Source organism: Mya arenaria, chromosome 5 (genome assembly GCF_026914265.1).
Source record: "Mya arenaria isolate MELC-2E11 chromosome 5, ASM2691426v1".
NCBI lineage: Eukaryota > Metazoa > Mollusca > Bivalvia > Myida > Myidae > Mya > Mya arenaria.
In genome coordinates this window covers 80,011,142-80,032,607 of record NC_069126.1, presented here as the reverse complement: position 1 = coordinate 80,032,607, position 21,466 = coordinate 80,011,142, and the positions used below count along the sequence as shown (strand labels likewise).

Sequence of the window (21,466 nt, the reverse complement as noted above, 5' to 3'; positions counted from 1 at the left end):
TGCAGTGCGCTGCTCGGTGGCAATGGTGTGCGAAAACCGCCCCGGGCACTATCCCCAGTGCTGTAGAATGCCAATGCGGGTGTATTGGCAGTGTTTTTCGGAATAAAAAATATTGGCGGGTGGGGTGAGCGGGGGCAGCAGACCAGGGTGCAGTGCGCTGCTCGGTGGCAATGGTGTGCGAAAACCGCCCCGGGCACTATCCCCAGTGCTGTAGAATGCCAATGCGGGTGTATTGGCAGTGTTTTTCGGAATAAAAAATATTGGCGGGTGGGGTGAGCGGGGGCAGCAGACCAGGGTGCAGTGCGCTGCTCGGTGGCAATGGTGTGCGAAAACTGCCCCGGGCACTATCCCCAGTGCTGTAGAATGCCAATGCGGGTGTATTGGCAGTGTTTTTCGGAATAAAAAATATTGGCGGGTGGGGTGAGCGGGGGCAGCAGACCAGGGTGCAGTGCGCTGCTCGGTGGCAATGGTGTGCGAAAACCTGCCCCGGGCACTATCCCCAGTGCTGTAGAATGCCAATGCGGGTGTATTGGCAGTGTTTTTCGGAATAAAAAATATTGGCGGGTGGGGTGAGCGGGGGCAGCAGACCAGGGTGCAGTGCGCTGCTCGGTGGCAATGGTGTGCGAAAACTGCCCCGGGCACTATCCCCAGTGCTGTAGAATGCCAATGCGGGTGTATTGGCAGTGTTTTTCGGAATAAAAAATATTGGCGGGTGGGGTGAGCGGGGGCAGCAGACCAGGGTGCAGTGCGCTGCTCGGTGGCAATGGTGTGCGAAAACCGCCCCGGGCACTATCCCCAGTGCTGTAGAATGCCAATGCGGGTGTATTGGCAGTGTTTTTCGGAATAAAAAATATTGGCGGGTGGGGTGAGCGGGGGCAGCAGACCAGGGTGCAGTGCGCTGCTCGGTGGCAATGGTGTGCGAAAACCGCCCCGGGCACTATCCCCAGTGCTGTAGAATGCCAATGCGGGTGTATTGGCAGTGTTTTTCGGAATAAAAAATATTGGCGGGTGGGGTGAGCGGGGGCAGCAGACCAGGGTGCAGTGCGCTGCTCGGTGGCAATGGTGTGCGAAAACTGCCCCGGGCACTATCCCCAGTGCTGTAGAATGCCAATGCGGGTGTATTGGCAGTGTTTTTCGGAATAAAAAATATTGGCGGGTGGGGTGAGCGGGGGCAGCAGACCAGGGTGCAGTGCGCTGCTCGGTGGCAATGGTGTGCGAAAACCGCCCCGGGCACTATCCCCAGTGCTGTAGAATGCCAATGCGGGTGTATTGGCAGTGTTTTTCGGAATAAAAAATATTGGCGGGTGGGGTGAGCGGGGGCAGCAGACCAGGGTGCAGTGCGCTGCTCGGTGGCAATGGTGTGCGAAAAACGCCCCGGGCACTATCCCCAGTGCTGTAGAATGCCAATGCGGTGTTATTGCAGTGTTTTTCGGAATAAAAAATATTGGCGGATGGGGGTGAGCGGGGGCAGCAGACCAGGGTGCAGTGCGCTGCTCGGTGGCAATGGTGTGCGAAACCGCCCCGGGCACATCCCCAGTGCTGTAGAATGCCAATGCGGTATGTATTGGCAGGTTTTTTCGGAATAAAAAATATTGGCGGGTGGGGTGAGCGGGGGGCAGCAGACCAGGTGTTGCACTGTGCTGCTCGGTGGCAATGGTGTGCGAAAACCTGCCCCGGGCACTATCCCCAGTGCTGTGTAGAATGCCAATGCGGGTGTATGGCGTGTTGTGTTTCGGAATAAAAAATATTGGCGGGTGGGGTGAGCGGGGAGCAGGACCAGGGTGCAGTGCGCTGCTCGGTGGCAATGGTGTGCGAAAAACTGCCCCGGCACACACAAACTGTAACTATAAATCATTACTTTGCAGGAGTTCAATACCCATGGGGAGACAAATATAAGAAGCTCCGTATGAATGTGTGGCAGGTTAGTAGTTTAAAATTGTGTTTTATTCTTAAACCTGTCCTATAACCTTAAACACAATACAGTCAAAACTCGCTATATCGATGGCATTGGGACCTCGGGAAATACTTCTAGTTAACGAACATTCGATTTAACCAAAATACATAAAGTGTATAACCTTACCCAACACATTCGTTAAAAAGTTTTACAAAACCAGAGCATCGAGATAACAGGGTTCGACATAGCAAGTTTCGACTATATTCAACTTTTCAAGTCTTAAATTGCCTGACGGTTTGCCAGCTTTATCAATGCAATTTTAGAGACGAACAAGAGTCATAACTCGTCAATTATTAAAGCCAGAATTATGGGCCTTGCGTAATGTATTTGAAAACATGTGTACCAAGTTCAATTCGAATAGTTTGAACGGTTTTTGAGTTATGGCCAATGCTTATGATTTTCCACAACGACGATGCCGACAAAGACATATATTTAACAGCTATGACAATTCCTCGACCTTTTTCTTTACTGACAAACAATTGCAAGGATTAAAAGTTGTCGACGGTGTCGAGATATAACGGCTATGACAATTTCTCGACATATTTCTTTAAACTGCTGTCTCACAGAGCGACCGTTTTGACATTTTGTTTTAAATTTTTGTCTGAGAATCAGCTGATTTTTCAATCAATCAATCCCTTCAATTCAGTCATATAAGATAACTCACAATAGAACATATCTCAACTGTTTGATAAGCTGCCAAATATTTCATATTGCGAAAAGCGTTGGTAACTATTTTAGCCATAAAGCATCAATTTTCGAGAGAAAGTATAAAACACTGCTATCTGATCTTTTGTCAGCAGTCTTATGTCACTGGTTTCCAGACATTTACGCAACAATTGGCTCATTTCAAGACAAATAAATAAAAAAAAAATATGTTGAAACGGTCATTCTGTGAGAATGCATCTTTAAGAGACAAGCATAAGCAAAGCTTGAAAAGTATCGCCAAATATTATGACAATTCCTCGACCTTGTTCTTAACAGCCAATCATGGCCAAGGATTAAATGTTACCCTCGAGGACAAAGACATACAGATTATGACAATTCCTCGACCTTGTTCATAACAGCCAATCATGGCCAAGGATTAAATGTTACCCTCGAGGACAAAGACATACAGATTATGACAATTCCTCGACCTTGTTCTTAACAGCCAATCATGGCCAAGGATTAAATGTTACCCTCGAGGACAAAGACATACAGATTATGACAATTTCTCGACCTTGTTCTTAACAGCCAATCATGGCCAAGGATTAAATGTTACCCTCGAGGACAAAGACATACAGATTATGACAATTCCTCGACCTTGTTATTAACAGCCAATCATGGCCAAGGATTAAATGTTACCCTCGAGGACAAAGACATACAGATTATGACAATTCCTCGACCTTGTTCATAACAGCCAATCATGGCCAAGGATTAAATGTTACCCTCGAGGACAAAGACATACAGATTATGACAATTCCTCGACCTTGTTATTAACAGCCAATCATGGCCAAGGATTAAATGTTACCCTCGAGGACAAAGACATACAGATTATGACAATTCCTCGACCTTGTTATTAACAGCCAATCATGGCCAAGGATTAAATGTTACCCTCGAGGACAAAGACAAACAGATTATGACAATTCCTCGACCTTGTTCATAACAGCCAATCATGGCCAAGGATTAAATGTTACCCTCGAGGACAAAGACATACAGATTATGACAATTCCTCGACCTTGTTCTTAACAGCCAATCATGGCCAAGGATTAAATGTTACCCTCGAGGACAAAGACATACAGATTATGACAATTCCTCGACCTTGTTCTTAACAGCCAATCATGGCCAAGGATTAAATGTTACCCTCGAGGACAAAGACATACAGATTATGACAATTCCTCGACCTTGTTCTTAACAGCCAATCATGGCAAAGGATTAAATGTTACCCTCGAGGACAAAGACATACAGATTATGACAATTCCTCGACCTTGTTCATAACAGCCAATCATGGCCAAGGATTAAATGTTACCCTCGAGGACAAAGACATACAGATTATGACAATTCCTCGACATTGTTCTTAACAGCCAATCATGGCCAAGGATTAAATGTTACCCTCGAGGACAAAGACATACAGATTATGACAATTTCTCGACCTTGTTCTTAACAGCCAATCATGGCCATGGATTAAATGTTACCCTCGAGGACAAAGACATACAGATTATGACAATTCCTCGACCTTGTTCATAACAGCCAATCATGGCCAAGGATTAAATGTTACCCTCGAGGACAAAGACATACAGATTATGACAATTCCTCGACCTTGTTCATAACAGCCAATCATGGCCAAGGATTAAATGTTACCCTCGAGGACAAAGACATACAGATTATGACAATTCCTCGACCTTGTTCTTAACAGCCAATTATGGCCAAGGATTAAATGTTACCCTCGAGGACAAAGACATACAGATTATGACAATTCCTCGACCTTGTTCTTAACAGCCAATCATGGCCAAGGATTAAATGTTACCCTCGAGGACAAAGACATACAGATTATGACAATTCCTCGACCTTGTTATTAACAGCCAATCATGGCCAAGGATTAAATGTTACCCTCGAGGACAAAGACATACAGATTATGACATTTTCTCGACCTTGTTCTTAACAGCCAATCATGGCCAAGGATTAAATGTTACCCTCGAGGACAAAGACATACAGATTATGACAATTCCTCGACCTTGTTCTTAACAGCCAATCATGGCCAAGGATTAAATGTTACCCTCGAGGACAAAGACATACAGATTATGACAATTCCTCGACCTTGTTCTTAACAGCCAATCATGGCCAAGGATTAAATGTTACCCTCGAGGACAAAGACATACAGATTATGACAATTCCTCGACCTTGTTCTTAACAGCCAATCATGGCCAAGGATTAAATGTTACCCTCGAGGACAAAGACATACAGATTATGACAATTCCTCGACCTTGTTCTTAACAGCCAATCATGGCCAAGGATTAAATGTTACCCTCGAGGACAAAGACATACAGATTATGACAATTCCTCGACACTTTTCTAAACAGACAAGAATAGGCAAGGGTTGGAAGCGACAACGTAACGGCTATAGCAATTCCTCGACCTTTTTCTACCATACAAGCATGGGCAAGAAGTATAAAAGTTTTACCCAAACAGATGGAGCCTGAAAATATCTATTCACATATATTATTTTAATTCATCTCAACTGATTGCAAGACTTTAGGTCAAGGCCACAGTAAGGGCCAACAGTTATTTTGTTTTTTGTCGAAAAGGTTATGTGTATGAAAGTATGTCTTGTATCACGCATTTAAATTTGCCTTTACTGATTAATTTGTTCCTTAATACGCCTAAATTGTTACAATTTATTTATGAATATTTATCAAAAATGTATATGGATTCGTTGACGTCGTTCGTCGTTTATGACATCACTTCCGCCTTCGACGCAACATATGAGCTTTATCTTAATAAAAACCAATTTTGTAAAAGTATTGAATTTAATTAAATAAGAGGCTATAACTTATTTGCAGGGCAGGTTCCCGGACGTTGACAGTGGTGCCGACGGGTGGAAGGGATTATCCCCCGTCGACGCGTTTCCAGCTCAAAACAATAACAGTACGTCGTCTTTCCAGACTTAGTTTTAAAGGCGCACAATATAGGTTGATGCAAAATCATTTCGTTAAATTTTAATGCATTCTCATGTTAAACTCATCATCATCAACATCATCATCATCATCATCATCATCATCATCATCATCATCATCATCATCATTATCATCATCATCATCACCACCACCACCACCACCACCACCACCATTATCATCATCATCATCATCATTATCATCACCACCACCACCACCACCACCACCACCACCACCATCATCATCATCATCATCATCATCATCATCATCATCATCATCATCATCATCATCATCATCATCATCATCATCATCATCATCATCATCATCATCACCACGTACGAATGCGTACGTACGAATGCGTATGTGTACGAATTATGAAATAGTACAATTCCACCAATTCTTAAAATCCGTACGGTCTAGTTTCTGATCACATACCTACGGGCCACGTACGATATTTTGGAGGATGCAGTCGTACGATGTCATACGGACATCGCATGCAAGTCATGCGGAGTTTGCACTGAGCTCATACGTACCTCATACGACCCACGTGTGTTCGTACGGCACTTGTACTAATAGAAAAGGAAAGAGAAAGTCTCCCGAGAGAATCCCCGGGCCTGATTCAGAAGTATTCCTTGAATTAGACGATGCGGACCAGGGTATAGAGGGTACATCATATGATGTGAAGGATATCATACGGAGCCCATACGGCAACTGCTACGCCCAGCGGGCCCCGTGCGAACATCCCAAGTTCACCCGCTCACTCTAAATCTTTAAAGTTTTTTCTTCATGTTATCTTACTATAACTTACTTCATAGGTATGCACGATATGCTTGGAAACGTCTGGGAATGGACGAACACCCGCTACTACGAACGCGTGGTGGACCGGAAGTTGCAGGATTTGAAATATGTGCTCAAAGGTGGCTCCTACATGGACACAAGGGATGGTGCCTACAATTACGTTGTCCGCACTGCCAATAGGTTTGTATACATTCGAACCCCGAAGGCTCGAACTCGCTTGGCTCGAATTCCTCTTTGGCTCGAACTGGATGTAAAAACCTTTAAACTGAATGTAAGCATTTCCTCTTGTCTCGAATTTTTCGAGGCTCAAGGTATTTTGGCCGGTCCCTGGGAGTTCGAGACCTTATTTAATCTCGTTTTTTCACTAGCAGATACAAGTTGGCGCGTCAGATGTTTTTAACTAAATTATGTTTTATGAGGAATTAAAGGAACACGCTTACATTTTTTACATTGGCATCTTTTTAAATGAGTTAAAAGAGGAGTTATTTTACCTTCTTTGAAGGTGCACTCTTACTCCTAAATAAGATTGGCCAGAATTAAACTAATTGTTTTAATATATAACAAAGGATGAATAGATGTCGAAAACTGTTCTAATAAGGAATACCGAGTTTAATTTGAAAGAATGTATTTCTGCCTTATGAGTCGATAGTAGATCGCAGTAAATCTTTTAGCACACACCAATCAATTAATATTTTTGTTCTGAAAGTTATGAAATACAGTTATTAAATACACGGTTACAATATTGTTATCAGTAATTAATATTTTTAATAAATGCATTATTTAGTAAGAAGTTAAAGGTATATTACTCAAAATTTAGGATTGTTATACATGTGTATGTATTGTTTTTTAATAAGAGTGTCTCTTAAATAAACCAGTGATATAATACTGCTGACAAAAGATCAGATTGCATATTTTCATATTTCCAAACGAAAATTAATGTTTTATGGCTAAAGAAAAATGCATAAAACATCATTTTTTTAACATTAATATGAAAAACTGCGATCTGATTTTTGTCAGCAGTCCTTTATCACTTTTTTCCATACATTTTCGCAAAAAAAATGGCTCGTTCCAAGACAAGAAAAAATTGAAAAGGGTCCAAACGTTCAATCTTTAGAATGCAGCTTTAAATGAATCAATTATCAATCAATAGCGTTGCTGATGCTTTTCGGCAAAAGAGACCATATCCTGTCACTTTTTCAAGAAATATAAACAATATATTTAATTTAAACTTTTGTAGAATTTAAAGTGACACTCTTATTCAAAATCAATACATAAACATATATTATAAACATCAGTTTTGACTGACAAACCTTTAACTACTTACTTAATAAGGCATTTATGGAAAATATTAATTTCTGTAACAATATTGGAACTGTTCATCTAATAGCAGAAAGCTCAAAAATAATAAATGATCGGTGAATGCTAAAATATTTGCTGTGGTCTACTATAGTCTCATAATATGGATATACCGTGTTTTATGCTCATTTCTTTCAAACTAAACTCGGTATCCTTAATAAGAACCTTTGTTTTCGATATTTATTCATCCATTTTGGAATATTAAAACAACATTATTAATTGTGGTAAATCTTATTTGGGAGTAAGAGTGCATCTTTAACCATTGTTACAATAATACAATGAAGACTGCAGGAACATGCCAAGTAGTCGAAAATACAAAATTAAACCCTGTTTAGAGGCACAAAATAAGAGCTCAAACGACAATGAACCAGAGACTCAAATATTTGTTCCAGCTGTCAGTATCTTAGTGTTAACACTCCTAATGAGTTGCTGCACTTTATTTCGTAAAAAGAACATTTAAGAACAAGGATCTGGTTAGTTTAAACATATTTATTTTACAGCGACTGAGAAACAAATTATAACAACGTTATATTAATCACTCTTGTTGGAACGATTTTACGCGAGAGTGTGATCTTGTGGTGTGGGGGAACCGAAGTACCCGAAGAAAGCCTACTTGTCCGACTTGATGACCATAAACAAAACTCACACGCGCCAAGTCCGGTAATTGGGCTCGGGGCGCCTTTGTGAGAAGCGAGTGCGCTAACCACTGCGCTAGTCGGACAACATGATTAAAAATATGATCTTAATATCAGTACATATGTATGATGTATCAAAAACAATTGCATACTATAACATTGTAACTGCTTAGAAACAACATTTTACATACACAAGCAGACTTAAGTGTTATGGGCAGTTGTTCACTTAAAAATTGATTTCATGAGTAAAGAAAATTTGTAGATTCGTATATGTATGAATATTTCACAATACTAATAATGCAGCTTTATATATTAAAGGATGGGCCAAGCACCGACGTATACTGCTCATAACGTCGGCTTCCGGTGCGCAGCCAGCGCTCCACATCTGGTAAAGCGCCAACGGAAGTTGGATCCACGCTACCGGAAGGAGCCAGAGACAACACGGCGTCCACCAAAACTTCATAGAGTAGAGGAAATGGCGCATCCCCCTCCTGGCAGAAAAAACAGGCAGCGAAAAGAGGAATTGTGATAAACTCATTTCGTAGAATATTATAGACAATGATATCTGTAGTGTATGCAAGGTTTAGTTTTTTTATGATGAATTCATTTCTTAGACAATTATATGCAATCATAATTATATTTCTAAATAAAGCCGAACCCCGTTGGCTCGAACTCCCACCCAGGGATCAACGAAAATACCTTGAGCCTCGGGTAATTCGAGTCAAGCGGGAATGCTTACGTTCAGTCTAAAAAATCGGTCCTTTACATCCAGTTCGAGCCAACGGGGAAATCGAGCCAAGCGAATTGGAGCCAAGGAGTTTCGACTGTAGTTTTAATTATCATGTTTATCGAATCAGACATTGAATGAGATTGTGAATGAAAACAAGATTGCAGTTTGATGGCCATCTTGTCGATGCTTGTGTAATAAATCTTTGTTATTATTAAAAAAAGGAAAACAGTTTTAGACATTTTTATGAAACTTGGTACACATGCTACCAATAACACAACGCACACAATATATAACTAGGCCAAATCCCTGGTGTCAATATTTACAGAGTACTGGGGCCGTGTTCACAAAACACATTTAGTCAATTCCTAACCTTAGTCACTCTCCTAATGTTATTATCACTTTATTCATATGAAATGAAAAAAAATACATTATATCTATTGACCTTATTAAAAAAACATACGTAAATGTTAAAAACACTTCTACACTTTTTCACATGTGACGAGCGTTACCATCCGCGTGCAGATCTGAATTATTATCAATAACAATAATTATTTCATGCTTTTCGATGAAATATGGAGTTTTGTCAGTGAAATAACGACAATGAAAATATCAATTTGATATTTAACTGCAAATAAGGAGTGAAAATATCCACTTTAAGAACTATTTTAAAAATCCATTGTAGTTACTTCCCTTTGATCAAAATTAAACACGTCACATTTGATCCAGAAATTGTTGGCAAAAATAATTTGAAATTTAAAAATGGTTGCATAAGTGTAAATAATGATATGTATGAATGCTTAAACACTTAAGGCATAAAATGTGTTGCTTTTTTTGTTATGTGCCCCGCAGAGGGCAGATTAAATATATTTTGTTTGATCAATGTTAACAATCAATTTAATTGTATAATAAATAAAGTACTTTTTTGTTTCGATCATGGTTAAAGATGCTCTCTTACTCCCAAAATAAGATGTGCCGATGTATCGAAAATGCCACGTCAAAATACTTGTAACGAGTATTTACGGTATTTTGTGACGTTTTCATGACAAATTGTTCAAAAGCGTGTTCTACCCTTGCGTGCCGTGTTTGGAAAATATTTTTTGAATATCTCAAAGCTGCACTCTCACAGATGTACCTTTTTGACAACTTTTTATATATTTTGTCATGGAATGAGCCAATTTTTGGGTTAATATCTGCAAACCAGTAAGATAAGAGTACTTTCAAAAATCAGATCGCAGATTTTCATATTTCCATTCGAAAAATACTGTTTTATGGCTAAAAGCGTTACTAACGGTTTAAAAAAATGCATAAAATCATCAATTTTTGTACTGAAATATGGAAATCTGCGATCTGATTTTTGTCAGCAGTCTTAAATTACTGCTTTCGATGCATTTTTGCATAAATGGCTCGTTCCAAGACGCTCGTTGTAATCTGTGTCCAATCTGTGAAATTGCAGCTTTAAACATTAATACAATCTTAAAGTCAAAACGCACGTTTTGGAAAATCTATGAATCGGTTTAGTCGGTAAGCTATGTTTCGAATTTAGGAGCGAGTTAATAACGTAAAAATATGCAAATATCTTATCTGATTTGTGCTATTTTGCCCTTCTTCCTGTATGTACGTCACCAATTGTGTGTCACGTGACAAAATTGTTTCCCCGCACTGAGTGTAACAAGGCTCATAATGTTAGACTTGTGACTAGTATGAATTATTTCCAGACATGTGAACATCGTTGTAGATATATACACTTCCGGGAATATATTATTATTATTATTATTATTATTATTATATATATATATATATATATATATATATATATATATATATATATATATATATACTTAAACTCGCCAACTTATTGGGACTATAATCCTATCCATATTTATTAGGACCTACTAGATATAATAGTGATACAGGCGTCACTGTCCTATATACAGTATAGATTGACTGTTGGAATGCTATGTATATCAATATACATCAGAAAATCTTGAGACATAGGTACCTTTTTAGTGTCACCAACTTCTTGGGTCAGACCCATCATTTTACTGGGGCTTTAGACCCAATATGTTATATATAATATATAAAATGCATTAAGCTATTGGGTCGAATCGGTATGATTCCACGCTTATCTTTGACACTAGGGCTGAATGAATTTAAAATTTCAAAATGTATGGATTTAGATATAACATGTCTTACTTCTAGTAGACATGATGATCAGATCTGTTAACAAAATTGGATCAGGAACCAATTTCCAAATTGGCCCACCAAGAGGCTTAAGTCGTTTCCTGAAAGTGGGGACAGTTGGAGGCAATCAAAAACTGACAGCAAGACATTAGTTTTTTTTAACTGAATATTGTAAAAAGAACTTCTGGATATAAAGAAGTATGAACAATCAACCCTGTAACCAATTTGATATGTAAATAGTTTGGACCCCGTCGAGACAGCATCTGTAGTTGTTTCATCAGGATCCTATTTATTTGCTTTGAAGGTTTATATCACTTTGAAATATAAATAGGTAATTTTGCCTCCGACTTCTAGATAAAATAGAATGTTTGACAATATTGACAATATTGTCAGAAAAGAGCATCAAAATATTTTAGTGATAGTTCTATTATCAATTTTAATTATTACATAATGATTGTCCAATTTGTAGGGCTGTGGATCGCCGGTCAAGTGGCGATCCGATTCGATCCACGAGTCAGAGATGACGATTCACAGATCGAACCACGAATCATCAGCATTAATTAACGACCACATAAACACCTTACGAAAATCATTTTCTTTAAATTTGTGTTGTAAAATAATATCTATTTTGATATTTGTGTTATAGCTTTCATCATCTGTTCATCGAAATTCAGTTTGAAAACTAGATGGGTGTTGTTTTCGAGCATAGCGTCGAAAACAGATGTCTCCCCTAGCATATGTTTGACCTAAAGAATGGGAGACAACTTTGTCATGAAGTAAATTAGAGTAATGGTTCCTGTACAAAGCAATCCCTCTCATTGAACTTTATCATTCTATGAAGTTTTATCAAATTACATCCAATACTTTTCATGGTATGCTCCAAATAAGAAAAAGTAGCAAAGGGAAATAACTGTGTAATTAGGTAAAGTAGAGTTATGGCCCCTGCATAATGCATTTCCTCTCATTGAGCTTTACCATTCTATGAAGTTTTATAAAATTCCATCCAGTAATTATCATAGTATGCTCTGGACAAAGTTTACACTATTTAACTATTGAACAAGGGGAGATAACTCTGCAACAAATTGGCTTAGAGTTATAACTCTTGCAGGATGCACAACTTTACATCGTCATCTATGTTGCAAGTTTCAATCAATTCCTTAAAGTAGTTTCTCAGTTATGCTCTGGACAAAGTACACTATAAAAATATTGAAAAAGGGGAGATAACTCTGCAACAAAATGGCCTAGAGTTATAACTCTTGCAAGGTGCACAACTTCACATCGCCATCTATCTATGTTCCAAGTTTCAATCAATTCCTTCAAGTAGTTTCCGAGTTCTGCTCCGGACAAAAAATTCCCAGAAGAATAAGAAGAAGAACTAGATAAGAAAAAGTAACAAAGGGACATAACTCTGTGATTATGTAATTAAGAGTTATGGCCCCTGAATAATGCATTTCCTCTCATTGAGCTTTACAATTGTATGAAGTTTTATAAAATTCCATCCAGTAGTTGTCATAGTATGCTCTGGACAAAGTTTACACTATTTAACTATTGAACAAGGGGAGATAACTTTGCAACAAAGTGGCCTAGAGTTATAACTCTTGCAGGATGCACAACTGCAGATCGCAATCTATTTATATTCCAAGTTTCCATCAATTCCTTCAAGTAGCTTCTGAGTTCTGCTCTGGACAAAGTACACCATTAAAAAATTGAAAAAGGGGAGATAACTCTGCAAAAAAATGGTCTAGAGTTATAACTCTTGCAAGGGGCACAACTTCACATCGCCATCTAGCTATGTTCCAAGTTTCAATATATTCCTTCAAGTAGTTTCCGAGTTCTGCTCGGACAAAAAAATTCCCAGAAGACTAAGAATAATAAGAATAAGAATAAGAATAACTACAAATACAATATGTCTCCCCCTTTCAGAGAAGGGGAGACATAATAATAACAACACAGCAATGGAAAGATAGCAAATACTAGCAATACCCTTATGACTGTTCTTACTCAGTAGTTTCTTTCTCCTAGTGAATAGCTCACATACGAATCATTTAAGTCAAACGTTAATGCTGGCAAATTATTTATTTTACAAAGCGTGTGTGTATCAGTCCTGTCAACCAATAAGCCCGATTTATTTATTTATTATTTTATATCCATAAAATTATAATTAATTTCTTGTTCATTGTCATTCTGATTTAAGATTTAATTTCAAAACATGTTTTTGTGTTTTGAAAATTCATACAAGAATATCATCGAATCTTATATAATGACAAAGGTTCGTTGCTACCTATAGATTGATTCTTTACTTTCTGTTCAGAAATGAACAGTTTAAAATGGCAAGATAATGAACAAAAACGTTATACTTTGTATAACTTATATAATGTGCAAAAGATTGCGATCCACCGATCTCGGCAATGACGAATATCCGTACACGATTTTTAGGCCTGATTCACGGATATCCGAGTACTCGGATACTCGTAACAGCTCTACCAATTTGGATGATTGGGTTAATCAGTGCAGATAATTCGAATTATGTATACTTTTTATCATGTTTTATACGTTAATAATTGTTACTGTATTGGATAGGGTTAGTATTAATGAAGCTCGTTGTGTTAATAAATCGCTAAACAATAAACATAACTTTTTGTCATTATTATCAACACCTAACCTTAATACGTGTACCACAGTATTTAACCTTTTAATCAATGATGCCATTAAAAGCTTTAACAAACTAAGAAAATCCAGCGTTTTCAAACATTTTGTGGCCATTATACATGTATTTGAGCGTTGCAAATACCTACAGATGGAAACTTTGTGAGACACCGCCAGCTGTGAGAGTCCCAGCATCCAAACTATTTTGCATAAGAATTGACACATCCCATAATTCAATCAGTAATACCAAACCGGAACCGGAAGAGTTGTCAATTTAATCAAGTTCACTACTGTCACCATTATTTACCAGCAAACATTAACGAAACATTAACTCAATGTTAAGGAAATTTCGAAGTCCCTCTGTAACAGTCCCTAGGTCTTGAATGGACCGCTATTCTTGCACACAGTTTGGAGGTCTTAAGAACCTGTGTAAATTACATCGAATGATATCGAGGGATTACTGCCAGAAGGAGCTATGTGCTTCTGGCAGCAACCCCTCGATATACCGGTATAGTGGTATATCATAACAGCGGTAGTAACATTTGCTAGTATAATCGTGAACTTGCAGTTAGAATGAGGTAAAATATGAAAGAACCATTTTAAAAAAATAATTCGGTAATCACTTAACCTATTCATTAGTGATTGTAATCAGCCCCCAAAAAGTTCGTCGATTAATCAGTGGTCAAAGTTGACGATTAATCGACTAAAGTCAACTAAAAGGGACAGTATTAATGTTTGTGAGAAAAGTTGCAAAACTTCATTAGAACTAATGTTGTAAAGGTTAAATGACTACTATAATACTCTTTGATGCTTGATACAGTATTGTTATCCCCCGACACAAAAGTTGGGGGTATATAGGAGGATATAGAGAACTTATAGAAAAATACTTTCTTTCAATTAAAAACTAGTGATAAAAGTGCAGTATTTTTTCGAAGGCAAAGACGCATGCCTTCTACAGTACTAATGAAGCATTTTCGGGTTTGGGCAAATTTCGTCAACGAATATTTGCGGCCGTCATCGTCAAGTCAGAGGGCTACTCGTCAACGATTCGTTGACTTTCTGATTAATCAGTACATCACTACTATTCATGCCTGAATTAATAGTGGGATTTTCCAATTTATTCCACGGAACAGTCTATTTTAATACAATAAGGACAAACTTTCCAAAGTGTTAAGATTTTTGATTTTTTTGAAAAATTTCAGGTTGAGCAAACATAGTCCGCTTATCTGGGTCTACACCATTTGCCTATGTCTACTTTTGTCGACTTTAGGCATAAGTGCGTTAAAACAAAAGTGCAGATAGTTCCTTGAGCATTAGCCTTAAAATGGACTTTTCCATGCGATCTATAAAGACAAATTCAGTCTGAGATTTTGGGGGATTTTTTTGAGAAAAAAATATGAATAAATCTAATTTTTTTACAAAAAGTGAAACCCTGATCAGGAGCCCTCTGATCTGGTTTACACGTTTTTGCAAAGGACGCTGAAACTCGTCGCTAGGGCTGAATGGGCTAAGCGAGCACGTGTCACACTGACCGTCTACGCAGTTTCATTTTTTTTCAGGACACTAAACATTTTAATGGCTTAGCTCTACAATAAGCTGAAAAGCACAGGACTGCAGATCTAAAACGGCTGAAAAATGACGTTGTGTGGGAAAAGGACCTTATGGAGGGACACAATGTGCAAGATTTGACCAGACGCCTCGTTCTGCCCGGCGGCTGATCAAAGCCTGCACTTTTTGTCACATAGGACTGTATAGTCTAGTAGAAAAACATTTTATCACTCTGTGTGCAGTATAAACTATAAATATCAACATAAACGTGTGAAAGCAGCTGCTTTATGACGTACGTCATGGTTTGTTCCGCAATAAGGTCCTTTTCGCAGATGACGTCAAATGTTTTTGTCGCTATATTAAGAGGCTGCGGCCACACATAATTTTGCTTACGATAGTTTAACCCTGAACCCGCCGATAAAATTATCGTCTGCTTAATCCAAACTGCTTCAATCTAGGAAATTGTGGAAATATGTCTTGGTATCTGTGAAGTTGCATAGGGGCATTTTCAATGCATCTAAAAACAAGAAAAATTTGTTTGTGAAACACGAATGCCCCCCAGGCGGCACTTTTGTAAAAAAACTCAAAATTTCAAAGGAGCATAACTCCATCAAAATTGCAAACAGAGTTACAAACCTTGCACAGCTGGAAAGCTCGTCACAAGGAAGACACATGCCAAGTATTAAAGCTCTATGATCAATGATTGAAAAGTTATAGCCAAGGTTAAGTTTTCGGTTAAAGGGGCATAACTCCTTAAATATTGCAGACAGAGTTACAAATCTTGCACAGCTGGAAAGCTCTTGTCACAAGGAAGACACATGCCAAGTATGAAAGCTCTATGACCAATGGTTGAAAAGTTATAGCCAAGGTTAAGTTTTCGTGACACAGACAGACAAACAGACAGACAGGGCAAAACCTATATGCCCCCGAATCACAGATTCTGGGGGCATAAAAAGAGGTGGCGCCCACGTTTACAGGCCGTGTGACTATGATTGGAATTTTTAAAGTCTTCTTACGTGAGCTAGCCCCTTGAAGTACGTAAGTTCGGCCACCTAAGCTATAGCTAGTTTGTTTATTTGCACATGCTCGTAAGCCATGTCACCCTGAAATAATTGACCTAAACATGGAACAAAATATCAATTATTTGTCTAAATAGATCTAATAGTGAAGAAAAAAAAGCTTCCGGTCGAGATATTATCAATAGAAAACATTATGAGCAAGTTTGGCGACACAAGGTTCTAAATTCTGGCCTATAAAGTGGTTATTAGGTTATTAGCAAATTGTTGACCACGCTCGTTCACAAAAGCTCACCCCGAGCTGTGCTCAGGTGAGCTAAAAAAAATAAAATCGAGAAACGCATTATGGACGGATTTTCCGGGGCAAAAAGTAGGTCAAGGTCAATGTCACATGAAAGGGACTATCCAATGAAGCAACTGTCCAAATATGGAAGCAATCCATTGAAGGATAAAATAATTATAGCACTTTTACCAAAAGGTGGTCCTGTGCGGACGCCCGCCCGCCCGGACATCACTATTTTAATAGACGATTTTTTTCGTTGAAAAATCAGTCCAAAAATGTTTGCATGGGTCCTACTTTTTAAAGTCATCAGATGTGCGTTTCCTTAAGCTAGACTCTCAAAGTAAGAGGAAGTCAGAGGTAGATTTTAATCTTGCTTAAAAAGAAACGATCTAGCTTTTAGCAAAATGACCTTGCTTGCCTACGAAAGATTATTCCCCAACCTTTCCAAACCTAGGTGCTAGTTTTAAGCGGTCTGTAAACCTAGGTAGGGACTGGATTTCCTAGCCTCAAGAAACACACCTCCAAGTTAATAATACATAAAATTCAAATGATTTGGGAATAAATCAGACAAAGCTAAAATTTCATTTTAACTTTTATTCTTAAAGAACTCTTTTATGAACTAGAAAACGTGTCCATAGGACACAGATGCCCCCACTAGTGCTTTGTCAAAAATGCAGATTTTTCACTAAATCAAGGCCCATAACTCCGTAAAAATACATTTTAGCTGGCTAAAAATACTCAGGTGCACAAATTGACACCCTAAATAATACATCCATGCAGTTTTAAGTCACTACTACAAACGCTTTTAGAGTTATGGACGACACAAACTAAAAATGCCGCTTTTTCACTAAATCAAGGCCCATAACTCCGTAAATATAAATTTTGGCCGGATAAATACCCAGGTGCACAAGTTCATACCCTGAATAATACATCCATGAAATTTCAAGTCTGTACTACAAATACTTTTAGAGTTACGGATGACACAAACTAAAAATGCCGTTTTTTCACTAAATCAAGGCCCAAAACTCCGTAAATATAAATTTTGGCCGGATGAAAATACCCAGGTGCACAAGTTCACACCCTGAGTAATACATCCATGAAGTTCAAGTCTGCACTACAAAGGCTTTTAGAGTTACAGATGACACAAACTAAAAATGCCATTTTTTCACAAAATCAAGGCCCATAACTCCGTAAATATCAATTTTGGCCGGATGAAAATACCCAGGTGCGCAAGTTCCCACCCAGAGTATTACATCCATGAAGTTTCAAGTCTGAACTACTAACGGTTTTTGAGATACACGCGACACAAACTTTTCGGAACGTACAGACAGACGGAATGACAGACAGACAGACAGACAGACGGACGGACAAAGGCAAATCTATATGCCCCCCCCCTTTTTTAAGAGAGGGGGCATAAAAATACATGTTGTACCATTTATACAACAAAAAGTAACAAAGAGCAAAGCTCGCCTAGAGCTAACTGTTTGAAATAAGTACATCCCCTCCATGTCTAGGTTTTTTGCCCTGGAGTTAGGCCGGACAAAGCTAATTTTGCCTACTTTAACACATCAAGGGGAGATAACTCTGGTCAGGGTCATGTGACCCGTACCAAATTCACAGAGGCGAAAGTTTACAACATGGCCATTAATTTCTGAAAGTTTGATAAAGATTTGTTGAATAATAACAAAGAAGAATCCCGGACAGGGCTTATTTTGCCTACTTTAACACATCAAGGGGAGATAACTATGGTCTGTAGTGGACATGGTGTTTATTATATTAACATATGATAATAAATATCATGTCCACTACACTGCTCTGTTTGCAACATAAAATATTGTAGTCTGGATATTGTTCTACAAATTACAAGTATAATTCACAAACTATGAAAATGATCTAATAATATATGCATAGTAGGCAGAGTTTTTTTTACATGAACATTAAACAGGTAAAGGGTTAAAATTTGGATAAAACATATTTTCATCATTTTTAATTATGAAGTATCTATATTCAGCCTTCCATTGCATCTCCATTTCAAATATAAGCTCCCTACAGCAAATATTTCAACTATCAATCAGATTTAAACTAAAAATGACTCAGTTCAAATCCTGTGAAATTTGACTAAAATTATCAATTGTTTGAAACAGTATCTATGCAGAATCTATGTTCAGCATACAGGGCACTTCCATTTCAAATATGTGACGCCGTCTGAGAAAATGGGACCAATTGCGGAAAACATGGTGACATTATATATCAGCTGTTTTCACACATGTGTCGTTATTTTTTAGTTTAATCTTCACACACAGAGAGAGAAAATGTTTTCTCTACACGTCTATGGGTGACAAAAAGTGCAGACTTTGATCAGACGTCGCGCAGAATGAGCGGCGTCTGATCTAAGTTTGCATTTTTTGTCCCGCAATTGGTCCCATTTTTCAAACGACGTCACATATAAGCTTCCTAGGGCAAATATTATTTCATGGAGCAACAGTGCATTACAACACTAACCCCAAAACCTTAACAGATTTCAGCCAAAAAGAATAAGTCCTATAGGCTATTACAGGTGTAATTATGAATAAAATTTAAAACTTAATTTCAATTAAGAAATGAACGCCTTCTCGCGTCTGTTCTCGGGTATATGAATACAACAGGTCGCGTGCAGAGTTCGTAAACCCCGAAGGGGTTTACATTAACTATGCATGCGACCTGTTGTATTCATATACCCGTTGAAATGTAGCGAGTAGGCGTTCATTTCTTATATTTATATTATCATTTATATTATTTCTAATTATATCAAAAGAATAATAGTCGATTTATTGGATGCCTCGAGCGATCACAGTAGCTCATCCTGAGCTTTGCTCAGGTGAGCTAAAACGCGTGACATGAAAAGTGTGACGGACAGACAGATGGACGGACAGACGGCTGGATAGACGGACTAAGACAGACGCCAGAGAAGTGATCGTTTAGTGTCACCTTCTGCCTACAGCAGGTGACACAAAAACCCTAGAACCATCAGTACTTCTGCCCCAGCTCCTGACACAACAAGGTTTTGTTATTATGGGCTATTACTCAATAATCGTCTTGAAGAGACAATTCAAAACTATAAGTCCCGTGCATGGAGGTCAACTCTCGTCTATTATTTCCCAAGACCATAAACATAATTCTGACAACAAAGCATCACAGAGTTATGGCTCTTGGTCAGATTAAAGCCCTTGTGATTGTAAACAGCTGTGTAAAGTTTCATTGCAGTAGCTTCAAGAACAAGGAAGTTATAGCCAAGGTTAAAGTTTTTCATGCCTACACCAACCATGACAATGACGACAACAACGACAATGCCAACTCCTATATACCCCTTCTCGAACTTGGTTTCTGGGGGTATAAAAATAAGCATCAACTACAGACCATGATCATCTATAACACCACATAAGGTAGTCCTTAGCTGAATGCGTTTCAATTAATGGTACTGACTAGATTAAGGATCACGGTGGCGATGACCTATTGATCGAGTTATTCAAGTTACGGTATTGAGCAGAAATGTTTGAGTGCACAGGCATTCTATATATCAGATAACTGTGACATTGACATTGATTTGGTCCCTAATTAAGTGTTGCCTTGGTGCCCGATAACATAACCTTCAAATTAAAGATAGCTACTGGTAGTATTTGAGATTGGTGACCCAACAATGTATTATACATTTTTTTATATATTCCATGAGAACTCTGAATAATTGTTGGGTCATAAAACAATTGACCCAACAATGTAATATATATATAACTTGCAAAACTCCAAGAATTGTTGGGTCATAATTTTTTAATCCATGGTTGCCCTAAGCTGAATAGTATTAAAGTTATTGAGCGGACAAGAATGGCTAACAGACAAAAAGACAATGTATTATACATTTTTTTATATATTCCATGAGAACTCTGAATAATTGTTGGGTCATAAAAAAATTAACCCAACAATGTAATATCTATATAACTTGCAAAACCCTAAGAATTGTTGGGTCATAAATTTTTAATCCATGGTTGCCCTAAGCTGAATAGTATTAAAGTTATTGAGCGGACAAGAATGGCTGACAGACAAACAGACAGAGGGATGGACAAGCGGAAGGTGCGCCATAACAAAATACAACCAAAGTTTCTTTGGGCATATAAAAAGAAATGATTAACAAGAGCTGTCACAGTCACATGACACATGCCCCAAAAGGACTGGGTCTAGCATGAAGGCACTTTTTCACAATTGTGCATGCAATAGGGGTTGGGAGTGCCCATTTACGCACTAATGTCAAAGGTGAAGGTTTGTGATTTTTTAAGATTTAACTTACTGACCTACTTTATGACCTGGCTCCACCCTTGATTGAACTTGATCAAGATATTATCAAGAAATAATCCTGAGCTAGTTTCAGGAAGATTGGGTAAAAAATGTGGCCCTTAAAGCCTAAATAGGATTTTTCAAAGATTTGACCTACTGACCTACTTTTTGACCTGGCCCAACCCATGGTCAAACTCGATTGAGATATCATCAAACAAATATTCTGACTGAATTTCAGGAAGATTGGGCAAAAAAATGGGGCTCCTACAGGGTAAACAGGATTTTTCGAAGATTTGACCTACTGACCTATTTTTGACCTTGCCCCATCCATGACTGAACTCGATCAAGACATCATCAAGAAAAACAT

The 21,466-nt window shown here is 38.3% G+C and overlaps 1 protein-coding gene across 1 annotated transcript; it reads left to right on the top strand.

Moving 5' to 3' along the window:
- The first annotated feature begins 1,804 nt into the window (after positions 1-1,804).
- LOC128235994 (inactive C-alpha-formylglycine-generating enzyme 2-like) lies at positions 1,805-10,051 on the top strand. The gene is made up of 4 exons (XM_052950776.1): positions 1,805-1,921; positions 5,491-5,575; positions 6,417-6,579; positions 8,709-10,051. Exons 1-4 carry the CDS (start codon positions 1,805-1,807, stop codon positions 8,917-8,919), a joined length of 576 nt encoding a protein of 191 aa, XP_052806736.1. The 3' UTR covers positions 8,920-10,051.
- Positions 10,052-21,466: the final 11,415 nt, after the last annotated feature.

Coding starts and splice junctions, on each gene's coding strand:
- LOC128235994 (XM_052950776.1), top strand. CDS start 1,805: ATGGTGTGCGAAAAACTGCCCCGGCACACACAAACTGTAACTATAAAT. Junction 1,922..5,490: donor TCCGTATGAATGTGTGGCAG/GTTAGTAGTTTA, acceptor ACTTATTTGCAG/GGCAGGTTCCCGGACGTTGA. Junction 6,580..8,708: donor GTTGTCCGCACTGCCAATAG/GTTTGTATACAT, acceptor TATATATTAAAG/GATGGGCCAAGCACCGACGT.